General features: G+C 57.5%; 1 protein-coding gene across 1 annotated transcript; it reads left to right on the top strand.

The window, feature by feature from the left end:
• Positions 1-107: 107 nt before the first annotated feature.
• On the top strand, positions 108-27,802 carry RESF1 (retroelement silencing factor 1). Its single transcript, XM_056107816.1, has 5 exons — positions 108-153; positions 21,575-26,137; positions 26,235-27,157; positions 27,361-27,441; positions 27,548-27,802. Exons 2-5 carry the CDS (start codon positions 21,609-21,611, stop codon positions 27,691-27,693), a joined length of 5,679 nt encoding a protein of 1,892 aa, XP_055963791.1. The 5' UTR covers positions 108-153; positions 21,575-21,608; the 3' UTR covers positions 27,694-27,802.
• Positions 27,803-27,974: the final 172 nt, after the last annotated feature.

Genomic DNA, 27,974 nt, shown 5'->3' with positions numbered 1-27,974 from the left:
ACCGTGCAGAGCCCAGGGCAGCGCCGGGCCACGCCGATGGTGGGGGGCGACCGTCGCCGTCCCCAGAGCCCGGGCAGTCGGCGGCCGGGGCCCGCGGGCGCGCCCCACGCCGGGCGGGAGGACGGCGCTCGGACCCGCGCCCGGGCCCTGCAGGTAAGTGGCGGCCCCGGGAGGGGGACCCCGGGCCCGGCCCGGCCCCTCCCCGCGCTGGTGGGGACCCCGGGCCTGGCCGCTGCCCTCCCGCCGGCCTCCCCTCTCCCCTGGGGCCCCAGACTCCCGCAGGTGTTTCCAGCTCTGCCTCAGTCTCCTCGCTGGTCCCAGGAGTGGGTAGCGTTTTCCGGCCAGCGGGGGCCGGCTCCCCACCCGTGGGCTTTGCTGGGCGTGGGCCGTTCCGTGTCCTGACCCGCATCGGCGCCAACCCGTTACCTTGTCCAGGGGCCAAGCGCCTGCCTCCTGCCCCGCGGGCGGGCCCTGGGCCACTGCCCAGCGACTTCGTCCGAAGTCGGCCCCGGGCCCCTCCAGCTGTGGCTCGAATCCACACCGAGACAAAATGCGTTCTTCAGCAGGGCAGCTGTGGTCCCGAACCCGAGTCCCGTGTCCGGTGATGCGCAGGGCTCCTGGAGGGGTCTGGCCAGGCAGTCCCCCCACCCTCCACCTGTCCCGTGGGAGGCGGTGTGAGTCCACCCAGGAAGGCCGCAGCCAGCGCTGGCTACTGTGCCGGCCTGGCTTTGGCTGCGGGCAGTCGAGGGAGTAGCTGTCCTTGGGTGCTGAGCTGGGAGGTGACTCCTTGCCGTGAATCCCAGGCCGCGTTGGAGGCGGGCCTAGGGGGAAGTGTCTCCCGTGGAACAGTCACTCACCGTCTGGTGATTGCCGAGTCCCGAGACAATCATGGAACTCTCTTGAGCTGTGTCAGGTTATGAGACATGGTGATGAACCAATGAAATTGAATTGTGAGAATTGTCAGGTGGTGTTAGGTTGTGTTACTGTTTGAGCTTTAACAAGACAAAGATCCTGGAGGGTTCTGAGAACTTCTCTGAGGCCCCCTGAGAACTTACTGGATCTCTTGGATCCACACCATGGATAAGTTCATTAGCTCAGACCTTCAGGGGTAGCTGGACTTCGCATCTGAACCTGAAAGGCAACTTTTAGCTGCGTTCCTGGGTTCCTGGCTGCTCCTGGCCTCTTCTGGCCAAACCCTCAGGAGTGTCCCCCAGCCAAGGCAGTGCGGCATCTCCTTGGTCTTGCCCTGGGGCCTCTGCTCTGGGTGTGAATGCTGCTTCTGGACTCTCCACCAGGGACATTCCTCATCCTCCCAGCTGCGCCACTGGAGTAGGGCTTGGGGGGAGGGGCACACCTGGCAGGCCTTTCTTAAGTCTTTTTTTGGGGGGGAGGGGGCAGTGTTGGGGTTTGTTGGGGCTGCGCCCAGAGGTGCTCGTGGCTCACTGCTGTAGTGCCAGAGATGCAGCCAGGGTCGGCTGTGTTTGTGCCAGACATGCACTTCCATCTTGGACTCTTTCTGGCCCATGGTCCACTTTAGGGGAGAGTGGTGGGGAGCTCACATTTCTCCAGGAGACTTTTCCGTGACCGTGTGAAAGGGGTTCGTGCATCAGACCCTGAATCACGAGTTGTTTTTCAGCGCAGCTGCAGCCTGCTGTGCTGGGGGACAGGAACCGGGGTTGGCTGCGTGCAGATGCCACCCGTGTGGAAGCCTCAGGACTGCGTCCCATTCCTCTGCCAAGGCCTTCAGCATGAGTGACATCACTGTATCACTGTCCTCCCGTTGTTCATCGATTTGTTCGAGCGGGCCCAGTAACGTCTCCATTGGAGACTTTGTTGTTCCTGTGTTTGGCGTATCAAGTATGTCACGGGGAGCTTGCCAGGCTTTGCCAGGCGGGCAAGATACTCTCGGTAGCTTGCCGGGCTCTCCGAGAGGGGCAGAGGAATCTAACTCGGGTTGGCCATGTTGGCCGCATGCAAGGCAAACCAAATGCCCTACCCACTGTGTTATCAGCGTGACATGCCACCTTTGTTACCAGCTCACAGACATTCGGGTGGGTCTAGTTCCCACATTGGACTGTGGGGAATTACAGTGCCGTGAGCCCCCACGGAGGGTCGTGTGGACGGAATGACTGTTTCCGGGCATGTATGTGCTTCTGGGCATGCTGGCTTTGGTCTGTTGAGAACCACTCAAAGCCCCTCTCGAGAAGGGGGCCATTCTCCATTGCCCGATTCCGGTTGTCCGTGTCCTCGCCAGCACCCCATTTTTTGTTAATGGCATTCTTGGGAGGAAGGAGAGTGCTGTGGGATTCTGGGGCTGTCCCCATGGAACTGTGTGCGGATGGCCTTTGTGGACACTGAGTTTGAGGGGCACTCGTGTCCGAGTCGTAGGGGTTCTTTGCATAGTCTGGATTTTAGTTCCTGTCTGGGACCACATTGGTCTTGCTTACTAAATTTTTTTCAGTGTTTGGAAATTGGGGGATGGGTGAGCCCCCTTTATTCTTTCCAAAATGAGCTTGCAGATGACCTGCTCGGTTTCTTAAAGACAGCTAGGATTTGGTAAGAATTGGAGTGAATCTGTAGATCGACTGTGACACTAGTAAGTCTTCCAAGTCATAACTGTAGGACTTCCTACATTTTAGGTTTTTATTCTTTTTGGCAATGTCCTATAATAATGATGTGTATAGATTTTGATTTTATTACAGTTTTTAAAGGTATTTCATTCTTTTTATGTTCCTCTATGTGGAATGCTTTCGTTTTTTTTTTTGTTTTTTTTTTGCTTTTTGAGTCACACCTGGTGATACTCAGGAGTTACTCCTGACGGTGCTCAGGGGACCACATGGGATGCTGGGAGTTGAACTGGGTCGACTGCTTGCAAGGCAAACGCCCTACCCGCTGTGCTATCACTCAGCCCCACTTGCATAATTTTTTAATGTTACACGTGTGTTGAGGAACCAACCACATTAAAAAAAAAAAGATGGGGAGCGACCAGAGGACACGCTGCCCAGACTCGGTTTCTGGGAGGTCCTGGTGGGCTGGCTGTGCTGCAGAGGGCCCAGAAGCCTCCGCAGGGGTGGCTCTCCAGACAGGACAATGGCCAGCTACCTCCAGCAGACTCCTGGAGCCACCTGGCACCTCCAAGGGAGGTTCACTTGCTCGCTGCACAGAAAGTGACTTTCCGCCAGGACAGCCTCCGGAAACCTGGGCAGCCTGAGGCTCTGGAGAGGATGCAAGTGAAGGACAGGATGCCTGGGAGATTCTCCACTGGCCAGTCCTGCGCCATGTCCATCACCCTAGGAGACAGCGGACTAGCAACCTGCAGTTTTCTGAGGCGAAAATAGAGATGGTTGCAAAAGCCATCCATGCCTCCCTGGCTCTGGGGTGATCTGCCTCACGCTGGACCCAGGATGGCACCACTGCCCACATGTCCAGACCAACCCCTCTGCACCGTCAGGCATTGCTCTTGATTAGAAAATCAAACATCTTGAGACTGGTGAGAGAGTACCGGGTAGGGCTCCTGTTATGGACATGCCTGGCCCGGGTCTGATGTTAACCCACATGGGTCCCCCAAGCCCCACCAGGAGTGAACATCGAGTTGCAGACTCAGGAGGAACACAGGTGTGGCCCCCAAACAAAACAACAAAAAAATTGCTTAAATCTGGAGGCCACAGAAATGGTTCCAGTAAATCCCCAACTCCTGCCAGGAGTGACTGTGGGCCCTGAGGGGCCTAGCCCAACAAACAAAAAAATCCATCCAAGCATATCTGTAACTAACCCAACCAACCCCATGCAGAGGTCACGAAGAACTTGGCGGCTGCCGCCACCAGTGAAAGGCTTCTTGGCGTAGGAACCTACCTTGGGTTGGGCTGTTGGAGGCGGTTGGAGGGGCAGAGGCAAGACAGGGCTGTGGGGGGGGGGGCGCGGAGTCGCCTCCCAGTCCTGCAGGGAGGGTTCCAGGTTCCGTACGTGCAAGGAACACACGGACGCAAGAAGAGACAAGAAGCTAAGAGAGGATGGGACAGGACAGGACTTTATTCGGGGCAGCGGGGGCTTAGATACCTGTCAGTACAGGAAACTATGCATACAAGGCATAAGGCAGTTACACAAAGAGGTCCTGTCCATATATGGTCAGGAAAGTTACAAAGTCTGTAGGTTCCACATACATGGTTAATCATTGCCAGTTACTCCTTGTTTTTGCGGACAGTCATGACAGATGTTTCTGTGACAGATGTTTCCTCGAGATAACCATGCATAGCACAGGATTCCATGCATAGCACAGGATTTGTGCAAGTCGGGACTTGGCCTGTCGCGGGTCACGTAGGCCCTTGGTCAGTTAGGTGGCCAGCTTCCCGCACAGGGCCGAGCCCCCTCAGGCTCCATGGCCCGGAGGAGCTTCTGCAGCCTCCTTTTATTTGCTCTCGTCTTGTAAGCCTCCAAGAAACTCAACAGAGCGGAAAGAATCAAAACAAGGAAATGTGGAGGAATAGGACAAGCATGTATCAAAGTATACATTGTCCGGGCCTGTTTAGGTGCAAACCGTTAGAGTCTGATACAATCTTGGGGAGGAAAACGTGGAACTCGTGGAACTCGGAAGGCTCGTAGGTCACGACTTCCTCACACCTGGGCCCTGTGGTAACCGGGAGGCGAGGATGTTTACATTTAAAGGTTAAAGGTCTGAGCTATGGGGGTCCCTTAGGTGCTGGGGTCTCAGCATCACCCGGTATTGAGGTGGTGCCATCTGCGCTCTCCGTCCAGGGTCTTTGTTTCCATTTCCCTCTGGTTACCTGCTGCTTGACTTGACCTCTGGCTCAGGCCTGCATGGCATGGCAGGGACAGGCCCTGCGCCTGGACTGTGGGCTCCCTCCGGTGGAGGAGGTTCCCTCTGGAGAAAGTCCCTTCGTTTATCATGAGAGGGTGTTGGGCTCATTCATCAGATAAGTTGCTTTTTTTTTTTTTTTTTTGCATTTCATTGATGTTTAACCTTGTTTCTTTTTTTTTTCTTTTTGGGTCACACCCTGCGATGCACAGGTGTTACTCCTCCTGGCTCTGCACTCAGGAGTTACTCCTGGCGGTGCTCAGGGTACCATATGGGATGCTGTCGGCTGCACGCAAGGCAAACACCCTACCCACTGTGCTATCTCTCAAGCCCCAAACCTTGTTTCTTTTTTAATTGTTTTTTGGCCATAGCTGGTGATACTTGGGGCTTGCTCCTGACTGGCTCTGCACTCAGGATATCACTCCTGGCTGTCACTGCATGCTAGCGAGTGCTTTCCTGCTGTGCTCCCTTGGCCGGCCAGCTCCTTCCTTGCAGGGATACTAATTGTACCTGCTGGATTTGCCTTGTATTTCATTGCAAACTTGACATGTAGTTTAACAGACTAGTTTTATTATAATTTCATTCATTTTGGTATTAGGGTGATCCTGTGTCAGTACTGAATTGGGAAATAGTTTCCCTTTACATTTTAGAGTAGTTTCTAGAATCGGTTTAAAAAAAGTTCAATTTTGCTATGACCCACAGGGAAAACTATCTGGATCTAACCAGTATGAGGGTGGTCTCTGGATTGGTGCTTGGGCCACTCCTAGTTATGAGTCCAGGGTCACTCTTGGCGGTGCTGGGTTAATCCTGGGACCCCGGCATGCAGAGCATGTGCTTTGGGTCCTTTATTGGTCGATTTATGCCGTCTTGATCCTTTTTTCTCCCTCCCTCCCTCTCACCTCTCTCTCTCTCTCTCTCTCTCTCTCTCTCCCTCCCTCCCTCCCTCCCTCTCCCCCTCCCCACCCTCTCTCTGAAGCAAGTTTATTTATTAAAACTTACTTAGAAAGATGTGAGGGGAGAGAAGGAGCCTGTGTTTGAGAGAGAACACGGCCATCTTGACTGGAAATAAGCCAGCGAGATAGGTGTTCAAGGGAGAACATGGGGTTGAAGACATCTTTATCCTCCTCAGTCAGTTTTGGTCAGTTGGAGTTTTGTCCTTTGTATCTGACTATCAGATTATTGACGTAGTTGTTCACAGAGTTCCATAGTCCTTCTAGAGTATTCTGTCATAGTACTTTTAGTAATTCTCTTGTACCTTCATGGTGCTTTTGCAATACTCTGATCTTAACAGCACTAATAATACTCTTTCATTACTCTCTTCTTCGTGGTATTTCTTTCATAGTATTGTCTTATAGTACTCTCAGATGCCTGTAGGATTGGCATTAATGTCTGTTTCCTTGGTAATTTGTTATTTTTTGACCAATCCTGTTAGTAACTAAGTCTTCTGGTTTGTTGCAAACATCCACATTTTGTCCTGTTCTACACAGTCCAACAGAAATGGCCTGCCATGCAGAAGAGGGATCTGGGGACTGCACGCATGTCCCATCAGTATGGCAGACTCTGGCCTCACCCGCGGCACATTCTTGAGGACGCAGAATGCCTTATATTTACGGCATCAGAAAGTTAGAAAATGGCAAATACTGAGATATTTGATTTGAAAATGGCAATCTTTGGAGCTGGAGAGAAAGTACAACGGAGACGGTGCTTGCCTTGTACACAGCTGGTCTGAGTTCAATCCCCGCATCCTGTATGGCCAACTGAGCCTGCCAGGAGTGATCCCTGAGAGCAGAGCCAGAAATAATTCCAGAGCACAGCTGGGTGTGGCCCCAAACACCCCCCCCAAAAAAAGGGTTAAATGTAATAATCTTCACAAAAATAATAATCCAAGGGTTGGAGAAATAATACAGCAGGCAGAGTGCTTGCTTTGTACACGGCTGACCCAGGTTGTTCTCATATGGTGCCCTGAGCCCTATCACGAGGGATCCTTGAACGTGGAGCCAGGAATAAGCCCTGAGTACTGCAGGGGATGGCTCCAGACTAAGAAAAAAAAAATCTTAATGCTTGTGTGATGCTCTCCATTAGACAGCAGGAAATGGCCGCGAAGGATGGCATTGTTTTCAGAGAGGATTCTTGAGGCTGCCGTCACCAGCCACCTCTGCAAGGTTCAGCCTCAGCATCTGTCTCCCTGTCCTTCCACGTGATGGTGTCACTGGACACCGCGGTGTGCTGAGGGCCTCTGGGGACAGGGTGGCCAGGCCACATTGCGGCTTCCGCGTCTCACTGCAGGCCTTGCAGCCCTCACCGTGCTGGGCCTGGGTCCGGGTGGGCCAGTGGGCGCCGCCCACAGGAGCTGTTCAGCCAGCCCCGCAGGCCCGTGCCACTGTGCTCAGCGTAGCTGCCAGCCGATCGGAGTGCTGTCCTGCTGGCCAGGGTCCCTGGGTGAAGCAAAGGGGACGCTTGTGCATGCTTTGTTTGGGACAGTGCAGGGAAACTGAGTCAGCCTGATCTCTGAGCCCACCCAGAGCTGGTTTTCTACAGTGCCCCAGCGTGGAATCTCCCTCTGTTCACTTTCCGCCTCACGCAGAGGGGCCCCCGGGGAGCAGGGCGCTGTGGGAGTGAGCTGGGGGGCGGTACGGGCCCAAGGCACCCCTGAGCACTTCCTGGGGAGCAGGGCCACAACGGGCTCCATGGCTGATGACGAGTGGCCTGGTGGTCACCTCCCAGACAGTAGAATGGGGGTCGTCATCGGGCATGTCAGAACCATCTCCCTGTGGATTCTCTGCAGCTGGTGTCTGCGTGTGTGGCAGCTGGGTGGGACGCTGTCCTGGGTGACACTGCTCCTTGCAGGTGGTGGGTGTCCGTGCGTGCGTGTGACAGCTGGGTAGGATGTTGCCCTTGGTGACACGGCCCCTGCTGTCCCCACCAGTGTCCAGTCTCTTTCCTGGTCATTGGTGTAGTCCTCTTGTGGGCACTGTTTGCTGGCATTTTTTCTTTCTGCTTTTGATATCTTGGATTCAAGGTGTGCATCGTTTGTGCTTCTAAGAGTTGAAGTCCATGCCTTGTGTTTTCGGTTGTTTACTCCATTCAGAAACGAGCTGCTGGGATGGAGAGACAGGAAGTGTAAGGCTCTGATCACTGATGACTCTTGGTAGACCCCCGCCCTCCACAGGGTACCCCAAATACCACCAGCCGTGATCCCTGAGCACATGTTAGGGGCCGAGAATGGAAACCCCCCCATCCCCCCGGCCCCATGTCGCACAGCCCAGTCAGTAATGTAAGTCACACACGGAGTTTATTCAAGCCAGCTAGCTGGGGTCGAGCCATCAGTCACACAGGCCAAGGCAAGACCCTGTATCAAAGAAAGCTTCAACTCTTAGTTGCTGTTTGCGTCACTGTTTGCACTTCTGTGGGTTTCACACTTCAGAGAAAAACCATGCTGGTGGGTTCTGTAACTAGGTCGCCCAGAGGTGCCATCTTATTTTATCCCAGGAGGTTCTAGCGGTTTCTCGTCCTTCTTCTCGAGCCTAGCTATCCTCGAAAGAGCAGTTGCAAAAACGAATTTGCTCTAGCTTCTTCTTCCTGCCTCGGTGGTCTGGAAGGGTGGGTGTGGGCATCTATTTCCGCAAGCTGTGGGGGCTTCTTGGGCCTTGGCTCTTCCTGAGCCAACATTCCCCGCTTGTCTTGTTCATACTGAGGAATCGTCCTCAGGGCCGGGATCTGCCCCGGGGCGTTGATCATACTACTGGCGTGGCACTAGGAGCCGAACAGCGCTAATGCTGTCCTTAATAAATGCAAGCAGCTTGTTCACTACGAGGGGCCCAATTGTTAAGAGCAAGAAAAAGAGGGTTGGGGTCCTGCCAACGCCGACAGGAGGGTCATTCCTGGGGGCTGGTTGAGGAACCAGGACTTAAACCAACCCGCCTGGGCCTCCCTTTCTTTCTTCCGTTTAGCTAGTCCCTCGTGGACCTTGGCCGTGGAGCCCCCACCCCCCCAGAGTGGTCTGCGTAGAAGCAGCACTCCTCTCCCAGGGCGGCACACAGGCCTCCCCGCTGGAGGAACAGTAAGTCCAACCCTCTCCTGTTCCGCAGCAGTGAGGTGAGGCATTCCTCCAGGTGGGAGATGGAGGTCCCTGTTCTCTCCAGATCCTCGTCAATAGCTGCTCTTAGGGAAGTCATTCCAGAGCCTACCGTGGCCAGGGATGCCATCCCTGTGCCCACTCCGGCAGTGCTCAGGCAAACAGCATGGCTATAGTTCAGTCTGCAACAGGCTCTCTTCCGAACCTGTGGAGACCCCCTTCCCAGTGAGGGAACATCTCTTCCTCCGGGTGGTACAAGATCCGGGGCAGGACCACGATCATAACACAGAATTCCTCGTGGAGCTCGAACACGGAAGTGCTCAAGCACGGGGTGAGCCCCTTCTGGGAACAGATCCACCACCCTCCCTGGTTCGGGATCACCCATCCCTCTTTTCCTGTTACTTTCATCACTGCCCCACAAAGGTCCTTGCACTGGGGTGGGGCGGTTCCAACACATGTTCCTTCCCTGCTGACCTGGGGAAGAGTCAGTCCCTGGACCCGGTTTCTCCAGGTGCAACTGGCTGGATTTTCTTCCCTGGAGAAGTTGAAGGTGGACTTGAGCCTTACCCCCTTATAGTACGGATGCCGGATGTCATAACAAAGCCAGCAAGACTTAGTGCAGTCTGAAGACATGAGATCAGGGCCTGGAATGCTGCCGTCAGCATCCCCCACGAGGGGTCTCTTCTGGCTGGGCTCACCCATTGGTCTGGAGCTGTGTTGGCTCGGTTTGGGTCGACTGTTCTACCGCTCCGGTGAGCCGGGGCCTGGTTAGCTTTGTAGCCCTCAGGGGACCCAGGACTCTGTTGGGTCCAACTGGGACCACAGGTGGCAGGATACGGAGTCGGAGGGAGAAGAGTCCTCCTGGGTCAGTGCCAGTGGCATATAGCCTCAATCCCCAAACTTTTCCCACATACCAGTCGGGGGCTTTCTTGCCTTCCTCTGTAAGTTGTATCTGTATGGGCGAACATCTTTCCCGACATTTTTCCCAGTTGGTGCCAGTCCACTTCTTAGTGACTCGGATAAGGTCCCCCATACTCGGAGCCGCCCAGCCTACGTAGCCTGTACTGACACAGTCCCAAGATTGACAGAATTAGTCTTGCACGCCCCTGCACTTGTTCGTGTTTTGAGTCCCTGGACATAGAAGTAATGGCGCTGGATTCCCACCCTCGGCCCCGGTCCTTGGCAGCCATGGGCAAGTGCCCTGGGGTCTTGGATGCTTCTATCCCAGTCCGTCCCAACTAGGTCACACAAGTCAAAACCAATGGTAGGGAACCGGGTCCCCAGGGGGGCCTTTTTGGTCACAGAGAACATTACCCTGTCCTCCCCTACTTTTCCAAGCTCCCCCATGGGCCCAAGTGGCAGGTGGGGGTTGGTGTTCCCTGAGCCGGGCAGCAGCAGAGAGCAGAGAATCACCACCACAACGCCAAGGGGACTTAGGACAGTCTTAACGGTCCAATAGGGGGTTCTTGCAATCTTCCAGGATTCGGATGGGTCTGAGTACGGGGTCCACCAAGGGTTCCCCATTGCGGTCAAGGCTGGTGGGAGCTCTCGTTTCCACGAGTGCCTTGAACCAGCCGGAGCTTGAGTGGATTTGAATGACACTGGATTGAGGTCCCTCTGGAATCGGGAGCCTCCGTTTCCTGCTCGCTTCGTGACTGATCTCCGGACCCAAAGCCCCATCCCCTCCCTCGACCTTCAAAGCAGTAGGGGTGGTCATTAATACCGTGAATGGGCCAAATCTCTTGCTGCACTCTATGCAGGGCTTGCAGACTGGCAGAGTAATTTGGGGCCAGATCACTTATCCTTCCACAAGGTCCGCCTGATGATGCAGGATGGGCCCCATACGTGATCTCAAAAGGAGTCAGTCCCTGCGCATAAGAGGAATTTTGGACCCGGGACATGGCATAAGGTAGGAGCATCACCCAGTCCATGCCGGTCTCGAGGACTGATTTAGATAAGGTCTCTTTCAGGGTCCGATTCATTCTCTCTGCCTGCCAGGTAGAGCTCTGTGGGTTGTACTCCAGTCAGTACCTACCACCCGGGCCAAGTCCTGCAGGACTTGGCTGATGGAAGCCGGGCCGTTGTCTGAGCCTAGGGTTTTGGGGACCCCGTACCAGGGAATAATCTCTTCTAATAGAACTTCAGCAACCACCTGACTAGTCTCCCGTTTCATGGGGAATGCCTCCACCCACCCAGAAAATGTGTCCGCCATGACCAACAATACTTTCCTGGTTTAACTTCTGTAAAGTCTATCTCCCAGCCACTTCCCGGTGCCCTCCCCCGAACCCGAGTAGTGCGTGCAGTGACACTCCCGCCCACCCCAGACCTGGACGCTCCTATGTACGACTGCCAGGAGATCCTCTCCAAAGTCATGCAGCTCCGACCGGACTTGAAGGACAGTAAGCTCTCCACCTCTGACCTGGTGTGGTCCCCGGATGGGAGCAGATTTGTGGACGGTGGAATGCGCCGGGCCGGGGCAGCGGTAGTGGACGAGAAAGGGGTGGTGGTGTGGAGTTCCCCTTTGCCACCTGGGACCTGGGACTCTGGTGGGCAGGAGTGTGGCAGGATTGAGTGTGGTGGTCTCTGCGAAGGTCAGCCTGGGGGAATCGATCAAGAGTCCCTGATGCTGAGTCGGTCTGGAGTTTTCATCCATCTCCCGGGGGCCGTAGCACCCCCTTGATGGCATGAGGGGTCACTAATCTTAAGTCCTGTCCAAAGGTTAACTCATCTGCGTCCTTGACCATGAGGGTAACTGCTGCTATGATACGGAGGCACGGCGGCCACAGGGTCTGGCCTTTTCGACAGATAAGCTATTGTTTTTTTCTTCCACGGGCCAAACTGCTGAGTTAAGACTCCCTTCGCTATCCCTCTCTTCTCGTCCACGTACAAGGTGAACGGTTTAGTGGGGTCTGGAAGGGACAGCGCGGGGGCCTTAATAAGGAGGGCCTCCTTGAGTTTCTCGAATGCCTGCTGGCGGTCTGCAGTTCATTCCCTCAGGGCTCCTTCCCTTGTGGCCTCATACAGGGGTCGGGCTAGTTCCAGGTAGCCAAGTATCCACAGCCAGCAGTATCCGGCCGTTCCTAGAAATTTCCTAACCTCCCGTGGGGAGCTGGGGATAGGAATTAGGAGGATGGTCTCCTTCACTGTCTCCTTCAGCCACCTGGTCCACTTACTCTGTACCCCAGGTATGTCACAGTTCTCTTGCAAATGTTAGCCTTCTTAGCACTTACCCTGTGTCCTCTCTCCCAGTTCCCTGACTAATCCCTGGTCGCCTTCCAGCATTCAGGCCGCGTGGGGGCAGCCGCCGGCAGATTGTCCACGTATTGCTATAGGGTGATTGTCGGATGCTTCTGCTGGAACGGTTGGAGGTCTTTGCTCAGTGCCTCATTGAACAGAGTGAGGGAGTCACGTCCATCTTAATTGCCCCCCTCCTACTCCCTCCTCGAGAGTCCCCTGACCACTCAAAGGCAAATATCAGCTGGCTGCTGGGCGCTAGGGCCATGCAGAAGACGCATCTTTCAAATCTAGGGTTGTGTACCAACAGTGGGTGGGGGCAATAAGCTAAGCAAGGTGTAGGGGTTCCGCACAGTGGGATGGATATCGGCTACCCTCTCATTGATTTTCCGGAGGTCCTGGACCCGGCGATAGTCCATCCCTCCCCCTTTCTTCACTGGGAGGAGGGGTATTCCAGGCTGACTGGCAGGGGCGCAGAATTCCTGCTTTTAGCAGCCTAGCAAGGTGGGGTGCAGTTCCTTCTCGGGCCTGAGGGGGTCATGGGATACTTGCTTCACCCTGATTGGCTGGGCTCCTGTCGCAAATTCAACTCCGCAGGGGCTTGGCGTGTGGCATATCCGATCTCAGACACCTTGGCCCAGGCTTGTGGGTGCCTTCTCACCCAATGTTCAACCTCTGGTCCCCAGTTTCCCCCTGTCCCTTGTCAAACAGTTGGTACTCGTCTTGCAATGACAGGGTCTGACCCTGCAAGGGGAAGCCCTCTCCATCCATCACCTTGATTCCCCCTGGGTCAAAGTAAATGTGAGCTCAGACTTTGGTCAATAGATCCTTCCCTAACAAGGGGCTGGACTGTCCGGAACTACCAAGAATGAGTGAGAGACCCAGTGTTTTCCCAGATCCACAGTCCTCTTGGAAGTCCATGGGTAGACCTTAGTCCCCGTCGCCCCTTGAACTATGCTGGTTTTCCCTGCTAATGGTTCTGTATGTTGGTTCAGGACTGAGTACTGTGCTCCGGTATCCAGCATCATCCCTGTGGGCTTCTCTTCCACATAAACGGTCACCCAAGACTCGGGGAGGGGGTCAGAGCCCCGTCTCTCCAAGTCCTCATCACCAGCGTTGGCCAGGAAGAGCCTTGCCTTCTCTGGTCTTTCCTGGGAGCTGGACCTCGGCTTCCCTTCAGTTTGGGGTATTCTTTCCTCCAGGGGCCGTATTCTCTGCCGTACGCGCACTGCTCCTTGTCCAGTTTCCGCCGTGGCCCCTTCTGGCTCTCCTCTTCTCCCTAGGGCCCTCCTTTGCCCCGGCCAAGAAAATCCTTGCCGTTTCCCCGTGCTGTTTCTCCTTAGCCCAGTACTCCCTGTCCTCTTTCCTGAGCCGCTCCTCCCTTTCCACTGGGGTTTCTCGAGTATGAAAACCCGGTCTGCTTTCGTCATGATGTCCCTCGTGGACATCTCCCCCAAGCCTTCCTGCTATAGAGTTTCTTCCTGATGTCTGGGGCAGCCTAATTAATAAATGACACAATAACAGCGGACTGGTTCTCAGCCAAAGGGTCAGGTGGGGTGTACGGCCTATATGCATCATACAGATGCTCTAGGAACACGGCCGGGCTTTCATCTGTCCCTTGCACACCGCTTTCACCTGAGCCAAGTTGGTGGGTCGGCGTGCCGCCGCCCGGAGACCTGCCATCAGAGTCTGGTGATAGACCCGGAGACGCTACCTACCTGCTTCGGTCCCAAAGTCCCAGTTGGGCCGGTCAAGGGGAAAGGCATCATCAGTCAGGTTCTGCAGCGTGGTGGGGCGTCCATTCTCTCCCAAAACATTCTTTCTCACTTCGTTGAGGATCCGCTCCTTCTTCTCGGTTGTGGAAAGGGTGTTGAGGAGCTGTTTGCAATCCTAGGTGGGGGAGTGGGTGTGCATGATGGATTCTGTGAGGGCCGTCAGCCTCTTGGGGTCCTCGAAAAAGTGGGGGGTTCTGAGTCTTCCAATTATACAGATCAATGGAGGAGAAGGGCCAGTATTGATATACCCATGTGTCCCGTTCCCCCCCCACCCCCCGGGCCTGCCTGCCTCATCGAGCGAACTGGGAGCAGAGGGACCACTGGGTCCCCGGTAGAGGAGGAGGGTTCCTCTGAGTCCCTCTGGTCGCCCCTCTACCTGTGAGGTCTAAGGCCGTAGCCAGGGTCTGGTGGTGGAGGGGCTGTGGGAGAAAGGGACGTGTCTGCCTGCCAGACAGGACCGTAAGAGGGGGCTGTCCTCTAGTGGCCAGACGCGCCAGATCTGCCTCCAGTTCTTGTTGGAACCACTGAAATACTCCTCCCTCTGGCAGGACAGGGGGCTTCTCCCTGGTAGCCAGTAGGCTGGGCGGTGTAGCAGCGCATTGTAACTTGTCTGGGGCCATTGGCATCCTAGGAGAGGGGTTCACGAGGGCAGCTACAGTGACAGGGTCCTGTGGATGAGGGGAAACTCCTGTCTGCAGTGATGACTCAGGGGTCCCCAGGTCCTCCCTAGGACCTCCTGACCCAATCAAAGGACAAAGCCATTGGGGTGGGCTATCAATCAAGTCCTCCCAAAGGATAGTATAAGGAAGTTGGTCTGTATGACCGGCTGACCCAGGGCGTGTGATGATGGACTTTACCTGTAGGATTAGATCCTGAGAAAAGGATCCCTGGGGCGTGCCACCCGACCCCGAGGGACAGCCATTCCGATGAACAGAAAATATTAAGTTTAACCTCTTTGATAACCAATCCTAGGTCGAGGGCCCTCTGCTGCAACTCTGAGAAATAATTGAGGAGAGACTTCGGTGTTGTCTGTGTCTGTCCCATATCGCCACTTGCTAGGCCCGTCCATGGGAAGAATAAGGTTAGAGAAGTAAGGAAGAGAGTAATAGTGACGAGGCCAGCAGAGAGACACAGGACTAGTGGGGAGGCACACTGGTCAGCACGGACGGTCCGTTCACTCACAGACACACTCTCAAGAGAGAGACACAGCAGATTCCCCTGTGCCAGATACTAGGCCGAAGGGCGTCCACAGGGACTGCCTCTGCCTTTCCGGGATGTCTCCCGAGATTGTTCCTAATGGAGTCTCCAGCTTTACTCCAGACTACTGACTGCCCTGAGGCACTTAGCCTCCCAAAAGGACCAGATCCTTCAAAAGAGAATGGCCAGTTTCTCTTACCGCGGTTTCTAGACTGCAGATCCGTTCCACTGGGCCAAGCCCATTCCCTAGTCCTAGGAATCTCTCCATGGACCCAAATAGGATCCAACTCTGGTACTGGTGGCCAGTTTTGGGGGCTCCAGAAAGGTGGTCCTTCCAATCCCGGACGAGCCCCCAAATGTTAGGGTCTGAGAATGGAAGCCCCCGCCCCCCCTTTGTCGCACAAAGAGTCCAATCAGTAATGCACTAGGAGTTCATTCAAGCCAGCTAGCTGGGGTCGAGCCGTCAGGCACGCAGGCCAAGGTAAGACCCCTTATCAAAGAAAGCTTCAAATCCTATAGTTGCTGTTTGCATCACTGTTTGCACTTCTGCGGATTTCACATTTCTGAGAAAAACCATGCTGGTGGGTTTGCCATCTCACTTATCCCAGGAGATTCTAGCGGTTTCTCACCCTTCTTCTCGAGCCTAGATATCCTCGAAAGAGCGATTGCAAAAGAAAAAACAAGTTTGCTCTAGCTTCTCCGTCCTGCCCAGGTGGTCCGGAAGGGTGGGTGCGGGCATCTATTACTACCAGGCGTGGGGGCTTCTTGAGCCTTGGCTCCTCCTGAACCAACACACAGAGCCAGGAGGAAGCAGCAAACTACATTGCTCTGCTATTGCCCGGGTCGGATTCACAGTTGGGGGCGGTTATTGATCCGATTGGTTCACAGTTGCGTGGGGGGTCATTGACCCGATTGCATTCACAGCCGTGGGTAGTTACTGATCCGACTGCATTCACGACTGCATTCGCGGTTGTGGGGGGTTGATCTAATTGGATTCCCAGTTGGGGGGTTGTTGATCTGATTGGATTCACATCAGCTGTTTTCTCTTTCATGACTTTGTTATTCATTGTTTTTTCTATCAAGTGAGTCTTTTGTTCTAGAGCTTTTTTTTTTCCCCCCCTTTTTGGGTCACACCCAGCAATGCCCAAGTGTTACTCCTGGCGGTGCTGGGGGGACCATATGAGATGCTGGGAATCGAACCCGGGTCGGCTGCGTGCAAAGCAAATGCCCGCTGTGCTATTGCTCCAGCCCCAGTTCTAGAGCATTTTAGTCACTTCACTAAGTTACCTTGTGGAAGTAGAAGGTATTTTGAAAAGTGTTTTGAAAATGTCTTTATTAAGTATTTAAAATCTGATGTTACCCTGTCGAGGTTTTTAAACGTTTTTTTTTGGGGGGGTCACACTCTGCGATGCTCAGGGTTTACTCTTGGCAGGCTTGGTAACCATATGGGATGCCGGGAATCAAACCTGGGCCGGCCAGGTGCAAGGCAAACACCCTACAGCTGTACCATCAGCCCCGCATTGGAGATCTTGAACTGAGCTGAAAGGCTCTGGGCTGGGGAGAGGGCAAGAGGCCTCCATATGGGGTGGCAGGTGTGCATGGAGCATGCAGATGTGGGTGGTCCCCGGACACAGGGATCACCCGGTGCTGGGAGGGTGACAGGACGCTGCTTCTACCTTCTGGAGTCTAAGCCCTGAGTTAGGGGAGCCTTTGTTGCGGGTGTATGTTCACTAAAAATAAAATTACTAAGGGGCCTCTCGCGGTGGCTCTCTTTCTCCCACGTTCGGTAGTCGCAGGCCTCTTCCCCGACCCCGGAGAGGATGATGGCGAGGGGCAGGCAAAGCAAGGAATGAGGGCCAGGCTGGTTGGTGTTAACTGCGGTTTATTCCATGCCCATCTGCTTCTTCCTCCCCTAAGCTACTTCATCCTCCTCCTGGAACCCACTTCATTCTCCTTCGCCCCCTCCGCCAGCCTAGTTATGAAGGGTTGGGGTCATAACTACACATAGGTGTGGTCATATAATCAACAGAGGTAGAGTCTTTCCCTCAGGGAAAGCTGCTTCTAGGACAGATTCTCATTCAGCAGGACGACCCACCAAAGAGCAGGATCCCATGGGTGTGTTTCTCCTCTCCTTGTCCAACAAACATATAAGCATTCATCATATTAGTCATTTTGTATGAACACAGTAAGACATACATTAAGCTTATAGAACTGCTCTCCTGGGGCCATCTCGATTTCAGACTACAGTACTCAGGCCAGATTAGTCTTTCCTATACCTAGAAGGGTCCTAATCTCATTGTTACTTTTGGATCATGACAGCATGATCCAAAATTTGTCCATGACCATGCTCTCAACTTAAAGTTGAGTATCGTGGCACTTTGGCCTGGCCCATTTCGATGCCAGGGTAGCTCACAGCTTGCCCTGGGTCCATTCAGTCCCTCATCGTGACCTTGCTTTTGGGGTACTAGGAACTAAGGGTAACTGAGGCTTAAGTTGAGAGAGCAGATGTCCGGGAATGAATAATCACTGTCACTGTCCTCTCGTTGCTCATCGATTCGCTCGAGCAGGCCCACTAACGTCACCATTGTGAGACTTGTTATTACTGTGTTTGTCATCGAATACATCATGGGTAGCTTACCAGGCCGGAGCGACAGCACAGTGGTAGGGCGTTTGCCTTGCATGCGGCTCACCTGGGTTCGATTCCTCCGCCCCTCTCGAAGAGCCCGGGGAGCTACCGAGAGTATCTTGCCTGCACGAAGTGAATAATATTTGAAGCCAGTTAAATCCCAAGTTACAAAAGCATAATAGTAACTGTCTTCCAGTGTATACAAAAAGGACATTGCTTTAAACTATTAAAAAGGCATAAGGAGAGGAGAAAGGCAATATTAACTTACAAGTTCAGTGCCCTAGAAGGATCTGACTACAAATGAACAGAGTCTGATTCGGGGGGAAAAGTGATTAACTGGTTGGGGAAGAGAAGTTACAGATGAGCACAGAGGAATGGGAGTGGCTCGGGAGCACTGTGATGGGTGTAACCTGATAAACCTACGCTCCCTGTGGCAAGGGAGAAAGGACAAACCAAAGCTATCCTACAGCGGGTTTGAGTGCGGGGTGGAGGAGAGGCCCAGGATGGCCAAAGCCACGAATGTTGGTGTCTGGTGGTCAGCGCTGCTTGCGGCATGGCCCTGAGCCCCACAACGGAGAGACTTGGCCTGGAGAAATTCACCCAGGGCCCATGCTCTGACCCTGGAGTGATGGTTCAGCATTAGAATCTGAGGTTCGAGGAAGGATGAGCCCAGAGGCACCTGGCAAGTAATCCCTGGGAGATGTCAGGGACCCAGGTCTTTCTTCTGGGCTGAGTTCTTTTTTTTTTTTCAATCCCAGGAATTGACAGAGCACGAACCTACTGCTCTGATTTGTAATCCACCCGACAGAAACAAGAAGGTTTGTGTCCTTGTTCTTGCATATCTGTTTCTGTAAAATTCTAGCCACATCTGCTGGGATTGCATTGAGTCTACAGATGAGATTGGAGATCACTGACCCATTTCTGTCTGCTAATGTTGAACATCGTGTCTTCACGCTGAAGTTGTTCTGTATCTCCCTCACTCGGATGAAAAGCTCCGCCCACACCAGCAAGAGTTCTGCTCACTGTGCCCAGGGCTCTTTCAGATCTTTTCTTTTCTAATTTGACCATCCGTGATCCTGGAAATAGTTCCTGTTACTGAGTTTCCATCTAGGGGGTGTCACTGGGTTGTTCTCACTTCCTGTTAAGCGTTTCCTTGTAGTGGATGTCACTGGATTGCTCTTACCTCACTTCCTGTTACTGAGTTTCTCTGTAGTGGGTGTGACCGGATTCTCTTGCCTCACTTCCTGCTTCTGAGTTTCTATGTAGGGGTGTCACTGGATTACTCTTATCTCGCTTCCTAATCCTGAAGTCCCATATAGTGGGTGTCACTAGATTGTTCTTACATCACTTCCTGTTACTGTTTCCTATAGTGGGTGTCACTGGATTATTCTCACTTCCTTTCACTGAGTCACCATGTTCGGTGTCACTGGATTGCTCTTATCTCACTTCCTGTTAATGAGTTCCTATGTAATGGATGTCATTAGATTGTTCTTATCTCACTTTCTGTTGCAAGGTTTGCTTCCAAGCCACATACTCACACTTTGACTCACACTTTGCAGGGTTTCCAGTGATTGAGAAATGGAAATACTGGCCTCTTTCAAACTTCAAAGTTAAAAAACAATTTTTTTTTTTGCAGAGGGTTTTGGGGGCACACCCAGTGGTCCTGAGGGCTAACTCCTGTTTTTGTGTTCAGAGATTATTGTGGATTCAGGGGACCATATGGGTGCTGGGGCTCAAACCCTGGTCAGCTCACATGTGCCCTTAGAAGGTATAAAACTACTAACCAGGGGTGCTGATTGCATGGCCCCTCCCTCATTTCCTCACCCAAGTCTCTTTGTAAACTTTTTTTTGCCACGTCTGGCGGTGCTCCTGCGGGTCCATATGGGGGTGGATTGAACCTGGGTAGGCTGGATGAAAGGGAGCCCGCTTCCTGTCCTGTCTCTGCAGCCCCCATCGACTCTTTCAGGAACTTTATGCTCATGTTTTGAGTCTCAGTGTGTGGATGGCCCTGTAGAATGACCCTGGTGTCAACCAGGAGAGCTGGTGTGGTGTTTCAGGGCCCACCTCGCAGGAATAACTGCCAACCTCAGCAGCTTGGGGACCAGTAGGGGGAGAGAAAGAAATCGCTGAAAGATCTGACCCAGGAAAAGGCAGCCAATCCCGAGCCGGAAAGTCCCGCAGTCTCTGGACTGCGCTTGGTGCGAAATAAGGCTCCGCTGAACTTCAGTTGTGTGGCCCTTGTTCTTTAGGTCACGAACCCTAACACACAGATGTCGGGGCAGTGAGGCTGTCCTGATGCCTCAGGGAGCCCACCTGGCCCCTCAGTTGTGAATCCTCTTGTGGCACTTGGTCCCTTGACACATGTCAGCCCACAGATCTGAGTCAGTGTCCCCAGTGTGGCTCTGTGGTGCTGCCGGCACCCTCGTGAATTTTCTTGTTCTTGGCGGTGGGGGAAGCTCGGACCCCGGCAGCACCAGCGTCACCTCTCTTGTGGATGCCTGCTGTGCCCTCATCGCTGCCTGGGCTTTCCAAGTCGTCTTTTCAGTGCTGTGACTGATCCGTAATCTTCCCTGAGAGGAGTAGGCTTCACTCATTTCTTCAGGCACTGCGCTTGCCACTGGAGTGATAGAGGGGTCAGAGTGCCCTGTGGGCAGAGGTAGGGCCATTTCCTGGCTGCCTTTTTTTCCTACAGATTCTAGATTAGTTTTATTGTGAGTTAAACAGTTATATATGTGATCATTTACAAAATTTCATGTATCTTGGAAAAATTCTTAGTGTATTCTGTGGTTATTAGTTGTACTTTCAGCATTAAGTTGAAGCTTGAATTATTTCAATCACTCTTCCTCTTGTCATCTTGCCAGGTTGATAGGTCTGTCCAGTTTTAGATATCCTGGTATACTAGTTAGTGTAAAATTCACCTTCTTTTGGTCTCTTGTCATTGTTTATAAAAAATAATTGTAGTAACCTTTGACTCTTTGATTTCATTGTGTACTTTTGGGATTTCCAGGTACAACTTAGCAAAAATTACAGAACATGGAAGAATTCTTAGTTTAGGCCAGGGAAGTGCAAAGGTCAGTAACCAGGTGGCCTGGTGGTGCAGGCTGGTGTCTGCCAGTGATTCTGTGAGACTGTGATTCTGGTCACGGTTTTCACTGGGATGGGCCCTGACTCCCATGTGGAACGCACCGCCGTGCTTGTGGGCTGCTTCGCCCACGCCCCCCCTCCCCCCATACACACACCTGGATCCCATTCGGTTTTGAAAGATGAAGTTTGACCTTTAGTACTATTAAAAGTGATAGATGGTAAGGGTCAGGCCCTCAGGAGTCAGCCATGGAAGAAGGCAGACACTGTTCTTGCTGGGGGGCGTCACACCTGACCATGATCAATCAGGGCTGACCCTGGCACTTGGCTCCTCTGGGCCTCCTGCAGGGGGAGCATGCACTCTGGCTCGGGGCCACACCTGGGCACCTGATGCTGCCCAGCCCAGCAGTGCTGGTGAGCACCAGGGCTTCCTGGCAGTGCTCGGGGCACGTGTGGTGCCAGGGATTGAACTCGGACCCAGGTGCGTCTTTCCTTTGGAGCCACGTTGTGCTTTTTATAGCAAGCACGGAGTCCCTCGAGGAAGGGGCCACCACATTGTTGCCCAGCGAGAATGCTGTGGTAGTAGGTGGGTCAGAGGCACCGGGCCCTTCTTGCTCATCCCACAAACGAGAGAGGCTAGGCTTTGTCTTTCGTGCAGTCTTAGGGGACAGTCTCAGACCCTACAGTCAGCTCTGGGGCCGCCTGTTCCCTTCTGGGTGGCAGTTCTGTGTGCACCGGACAGCTTTCTAACAGCAGGTCTCTGTTCCCCAAAGGTTCCTCACACCCCAGACCACAGGCTCGTCAGCGATGAATTGGAACGCGAAGCCTGGGAGCACCTCCCTGCCGCCGCCCGAGTACCCACGGAAGCGATCCCCGTTCCTGGAGCAGCCCTTCAGAAGCCCCCTGGGCAGCACCCCTCAGAGCTCTCTGGCCTACCCTGGACAGAGCCCGGACGCCTGCGCCTTCCTGGGCAGCTCGGACCTGGCCGCACAGCCGCAGCTCGGGCACCCGCAGGCCCAGCTGAGAAATTACGGTGCCACAAGCATGCAGAGCGGGGCGATGGTGATGTCGCAGACCTCGGTGGAAAGGGTCACTTACGCCAGCATCAAAGGGCCCAAAGCCCTGGACCACAGTGTGTCCCCCGGGGCGTGGCTGAGCCCAGCCCTGAGGAACTCTGCGCTGCAGCACCCGGCGCCCAGTGCCATGCCACAGAGCAGCTTTGGGATGAAGGCGCCTGCCATGGCCCAGGTGCTGCAGAGTCCGTTTGTCACGTCCGACACCTACTCGATGCAGCTGCAGATGGTCCCTGTGAGCTCATCGCGCGCCCCTGTATCATTCCAGGGCAGCTCGAGGCTGAGCCCCGCGGCTCTGCAGGATTTCCAGGGCCACTGGACGCAGCAGCAGCAGCAGCAGCAGCAGCAGCAGCAGCACATGTCCAGCGGGCCAGCCTGCCCGGAGTACAGGCCCCCGCCGCACACCTACCCTTTCTCCAGCTCGCTGTCGGAGCCTGCCGTGCAGAAGCCAGGCCCGGTGCTGGCCAGGAGCAGTGTTCCAGCTGCCGTCCTGGCCTTGCCGCCCCAGCAGGCAGCACCCGGGCAGCCGGACGCGAGAGTCGCCTCTTACAGCTGCAGCTATGCAGGGCAGCCCCTGCCGAGTCCTCAGCACGTCTCCAAACACACAGCTGCAGAGCCGCCCCGGACCCAGGAGCCTCATACACCCGACACCAGGAAGAAGTTTTGTGGCAGCTTCCGACCCGTGTTGCCGAAGCCAGCTGAAAACCTCAGCACACTTGGAAGTTTCTGCAACGTGAAGGTGATGAACAGCATCCCCAGCGAGCCTTTCCACGGGCCCCCGGGGGCCTCCATGCCTGGAGAACCTTTCCACGGGTCCACGAGGACCTCCATGCCTGGAGAACCTTTCCACGGCCCCCCGGGGACCTCCATGCCCGGAGAACCTTTCCATGGGCCCATGAGGACCTCCATGTCCGGAGAACCTTTCCACACCCCCCCGGGGACCTCCATGCCCGGAGAACCTTTCCACGGGCACACAAGGACCTCTGTGTCCAGAGAACCTTTCCACGGGCCCACGAGGACCTCTGTGTCCGGAGAACCTTTCCACGGGCCTGTGAGGACCTCCGTGTCTGGAGAACCTTTCCACGGGCCCGCAAGGACCTCCGTGTCTGGAGAACCTTTCCACGAGCTCGCGAGGGCCTCTGTTCCCATGCCCGGTGTGCAGACAGTTGTGCCACGTAGGCAGGAGAAGAGAGTGGCTCCCTGCACCCTCCCTCCAAATTCAGCGCTGGACACGAATGTCACAAAGGAAAAGCTCGTGAGAGATATCAAAACACTGGTAGAGATAAAAAATAAGTTTTCAGAACTTGCCAGGAAAATCAAAATCAATAAGGAACTTTTGATGGCGGCGGGCTGCATTAAGACGCCGAATGCTCCATACAGTGACCCCGGCCCCAACCCTGAACTGGCACAGAAAGAAGGCGGCAAAGGCCACTCTGGGTCTCTGCTCAGCCTCCTCACCGCAGGCAGCACCGAGAACAAAGAGCTGGACGGGGTTGGGGGCAGGCCCCCGAGTCACAGAGCACTCGGCTCCGGCCTGCATGGGCCTCTCAGCCCTGAGATGCTGCCCATGTCGGCCCAGGGCCAAGGCCAGCCAGCTCAGGCCCCCTCGCAGACTTCCGCTGTTGAGGGGGCCCCGGCGGCCGGAAGCAGCACCTCGTGTTCCGCGGGAAGTTTTGCCGGCATCGAGCAGAATGAAGCCGCAGACCTGGGAGCGCCCGCGACGTTTCCTCCACAGTCCCTGCGCGAGGCCGAGGACAAGTATCTGCACAAACACCCCATCATCCTCCGCCTGCTCGAAGCCGGGGAACACACAGCGCAGGGGAAGCTCTGCAGAGGCGCGCAGGAGACCCTTCAGGAGTCCCAGCCGATGGGGCCCGAAGCGAGAGCCGGAGCCCCAGAAGCCAAGGCCGCCGAGCACGCCCTCCCGCCAGACCTGCCGTCCCCGGCCAGCGGCGCGCACTCGCACAGCGACAGCCCCTGCTCCATGGAGCTGCTGGCCACCTGCCTCTCTCTGTGGAGAAACGGCCCGGCGGAGCCTGCCAGGGCCGTGTCCCGGGAGCAGCCGGGCACCGGCCCCGCCGCCGCCCCTGCGCCCTACAGCAAGAGCGGGCTCACGGCGGGAGCTTCCGGGAGCAGGGCGGCCGCCAGCCCCCAGGACTCGGCCGCGCCGGGGGCCCCGCAGAACCTCGAGCTCCCCGGCATGGCGGTGAGCAAGGGGTCGGAGCTGCAGATCGCCGTGGTGACCCCGCTCGTCCTCTCCAGTGCCAAGCCCCCAGCCGTGAAAGGAGGCGCCCCCGAGATGGTGTACCCCGTGATCAAGGAGGGCAGCGTGTGCAGCCTGCAGAGCCGCCTGGCCGAGGGCGCGGGAAGCCCGGCTGCCCGGAAAGCCGGCGCGGACGGGCCGAAGCCCTGGGCTGCGGGGCGCCCTGAGGACGCCGCCCGGCAGGCCGAGCCCGGGGACGGGGACGGGGAGAGGGCGGGGGAGAACAGGCTGCAGATCGGCAGCATCTGCTCTCTGGTGGAGGGGGCCACGTCCTACAACCCCCAGATCGCAGAGATGTTCAGTGAGCCCCTGGGCCCGGTGCTGGCTGAGCACAGAGACATGGGAGGTCGGAGCCAAGCTGCCGCGCAGGGGGTGGCACTTCCTGGCAGAACCGCTCAGTGGTCGACTGCTCCCCAGCCCTTGGGACCAGCCTCCCTGCGCCCCCCAGAGCCGGAACCAGCCTCCCAGAGCCCCCCAGAGCCGGAACCAGCCTCCCTGCGCCCCCCAGAGCCGGAACCAGCCTCCCAGAGTCCCCCAGAGCTGGAACCAGCCTCCCTGCGCCCCCCAGAGCCGGAACCAGCCTCCCTGCGCCCCCCAGAGCCGGAACCAGCCTCCCAGAGCCCCCCAGAACTGGAACCAGCCTCCCTGTGCCCCCCAGAGCCGGAACCAGCCTCCCAGAGTCCCCCAGAGTTGGAACCAGCTCCCCTGCACCCTCCAGAACCGGAACCAGCCTCCCTGCACCCCCCAGAACTGGAACCAGCCTCCCTGCGCTTCCCAGAGCCGGAACCAGCCTCCCTGCGCCCCCCGGAACCGGAACCAGCCTCCCTGCGCCCCCCAGAGCCAGAGCCAGTCCTGCCACGGCTTCCAGCACCAGCCTCCCCACGCCCCCCAGTACTGCCTCCTCTGGCCCCCCTGCATCCTGGGGATGGACACTGTGCGGCCATGGAGGCCAGTGGACCTGGGTGTCGCATGGAGCAAGCAGGCCAGACCTCTGACCTAGGCCCTGGGACGGCTGCTCAGGATGGGTCCTGCGAGAATGCCGAAAGGGCTCCCGGAGAGGAGCCGCCGGTGCTGTACCTCCAAGACCAGCTGTCGGAGCTTCTAAGAGAGTTTCCCTATGGCGTAACGCCCATGAGCACCTGCGAGGCACCGGCCTCCTGGCGCCTTCCCAGCCGCGGCCGGGAGCGTCCACGTTCCCTGAAGCCAGCCGATGCGGCCACAGCCACCGATGATGGCCAGATCAAGATCACCGTCCTAAACCCCGAGCAGATGAGGGCGCTGTTTCCCGAGCAGGACCTGCGGGAGCCGGACACCGACCCGGAGGCCCCAAGAGGGCAGCTTGTGTCTAAGGAGCGGAGACCCCCAGCTGGCGGCGAGGAGGGGGGCCGGCAGGGACCCCAGGCCCAGATTACTGAGGATGGGAGTAGGAGGGGCTCCCCAGTCCAGGTCAGTGAGGGGAGTCAGAGGGAGCCCCCTGCCCATGTCAGCAAGGAAGGGGGTTGGGGGGACCCCCCAGCTCAGGCCAGTGAGGAGAGGGGCCAGCAGGGACCCCAGGCCCAGATGAGTGAAGGGGGGACCTGGAAGGACCCTTTGGCACAGGGCAGTAAGGAGGGAAGTCGGGACCCTCCAGCACAGAACACTGAGGAGGGGAGACAGAGGGACACCCCGGCACAGGGCGCCAAGGAGGGGAGCGGGGGCGACCCTCCGGTGGATGCTGTGAAGGCAGAGTGCCCCAAGAACACTCCCGCAGACCCCCAGAAGGACGACTTGCCGTGCTGTGCCCTGGGCTGGCTCTCGGCGGTCTACGAAGGGGTCCCTCAGTGCCAGTGCAGCCTCGCCAAGGGCCATCGGAAGGCCAAGCCCCCCAAGAGGAAAAGAGAGCGCCCCCCGCCCTCGCAGGACGCCTCGAGGCACAAGCAGGGAGAGGGGCCCTCGGCGAAGGACGGCCCTCGCCACCGCAGTCCTCTGGCGCGTCTGGACCGGAAAAGACCCTTCGTGGGGTCTGGCAAGGTCAGGGACAGAGCCAAGGCCAAGCCCTGCGGCCCCGGGAAGCCGCAGCAGCCGCTGCCCGGACAGCGCTCGCCCCCCCGCGCCCAGGCCCACCGCGCCCCGGGAGCCCAGAGAGCCCCCGGAGCCCAGGGAGACCCCCGCGCCCAGGGAGCCCCCAGAGCCCAGGGAACCCCTCGAGCCCGCACCCTCCCGGGGGCTCCCGGGCAAGGGGAAGCCGCTGGCCGGCGAGCTGGCCCGGAGCCCCCCAGAGGCCCCTCCGAGGAAGCAGCCCGTGCCCGGGCCGCAGCTGCCCAGGGCCAAGGGGGGCTTCCTGCCCCGGAGGCCCAAGGAGCAGCCCCCCAGCGCGGGGCCCAGGAAGCTGCTGCCCAAGGCGGCCGGGGCCGACCACCGGGCCTGGGACAAAAGGAAGTCAGAGGGCGCAGGCGGCCTGGACGCTGCCCCCAAGAGGAGGCGGGTGGACGGGCCGGGGCAGGGCCCGGCTGCAGGCCCCGCGGGGGGCGGCGGCTCCGGTAAGACCCCGGGGGGTGCGAGCCTTCCCCGGGAGGGGGGTCGCGGGAAGGAGAAGCCGCAGGCCAGGGCCCCGGGCGCGGACAGGTCCCCCCCGCGGGCCCCGAGGCCCGCGTCCCCCGGCCCCGCGCGCGGCCACAAGCACAAGGAGGCCCCCGCGGCCAAGAGGGAGCCGGGCCGGGCGGCGCCGCGGGACAGGCCGGGGAAGGGCGCGGCGCCCCGCCAGGAGCCCGGGTCCGACCCCGCCCGGGACCCCGCCCAGGACCCCGGCGGCCCGCGCAAGCGCTACCTGAACCGCGTGGGCTTCCAGTGCACGGCGCGCCAGAGCATCTGCCTCACGCAGCTGGACCCGCCGCGGAGGCCGCGGGACGCGGGTCCCGGGATGCTGGAGTTCAAGCTGTGCCCCGAGGCGCTGATCCCCCAGGCCGGGTCCGCGTCCGGCTCCAGGTCCGAGCGGGCGGCGCCGCAGCCCGGGCCCCGCCGGGAGCAGGAGCCCGCGCAAGGTACGGGGTGTGGGGGGGCGGGGGGACGCCCAGGGGTCGTGGCGGGGGCGGGGGGCGCCTGGCCCTGCCCACGTCCCGCGCGGGAAGCCCGTGGGGGGGCGGGCGGGCGCCCGGGACGTGGACTCCAGCCCGCACGGGGAAACCGAGGCACGGGCGGGGCCGCGAGCCCTGACCCTGACCGCGTCCGCGTCCGTGTCCCCCAGTGTCCGCGATCCGGAGCACCAAGGAGGACTGGCTGAAGGGCGCGGCGGGGGCCGGGCGGCCGGACGCGGCGCGGGGCGCAGGTGAGGCGGGGCGGGCCGGGGGTCGCGGGCGGGGGTCGTGGGCGGGGCCCCCCACCCACCCGCCCACCCACTCACTCCGATCCTCCCCGCCCCGTCCCGTCCCCAGGCGGCCGCCCCGCGCCGCGCCTGCCCCGCCGGTCGCTGAGCTCGGACGCGCGGCCCGGGGGGCTCCAGGCCATGTTCCAGACCTACCGGCGCCTCTACCTGGAGAAGCGCAGCCGCAGCCTCGGCGGCCCCGGACACGCGCCCTGACGACGCGACGGCGACGGCGACGACGCACCGCGAGGCCACGCGGCGCCTCCGGCCGCTTCCGGCCGCGCCCGCCCTCCCCAGCCGCGAGGTGACGCGGCGGCGCTTCCGGCCTCCCCCGCAGGCGTGACGCGCCGGGACGTGAGGCGCTGACGTACCTTGAAGTGACGCAGCGACGCTGCCGGACGCTCCCCGCGGGGTGACGCGCTGCGAGGTGACACGGCGACGCTGCCGGCCGCTCCCTTCGGGGTGACGCGCTGTGACGTGACACGGCGACACTGTTG

Source organism: Sorex fumeus, unplaced genomic scaffold, assembly GCF_029834395.1.
Source record: "Sorex fumeus unplaced genomic scaffold, SorFum_2.1 ptg000177l, whole genome shotgun sequence".
In the NCBI taxonomy this organism is placed as follows: domain Eukaryota; kingdom Metazoa; phylum Chordata; class Mammalia; order Eulipotyphla; family Soricidae; genus Sorex; species Sorex fumeus.
The sequence above is the reverse complement of the archived record's forward strand: the minus strand, read 5'-3'. Positions and strand labels throughout refer to the sequence as shown.

Excerpts from the sequence above, each read along its gene's own strand:
- RESF1 (XM_056107816.1), top strand. The coding sequence starts at position 21,609 with ATGAATTGGAACGCGAAGCCTGGGAGCACCTCCCTGCCGCCGCCCGAG. Across the intron at positions 26,138-26,234 it reads CGGAAAAGACCCTTCGTGGG|GCCCACCGCGCCCCGGGAGC; the intron begins GTCTGGCAAGGT and ends CCCCGCGCCCAG. Across the intron at positions 27,442-27,547 it reads GGACGCGGCGCGGGGCGCAG|GCGGCCGCCCCGCGCCGCGC; the intron begins GTGAGGCGGGGC and ends TCCCGTCCCCAG.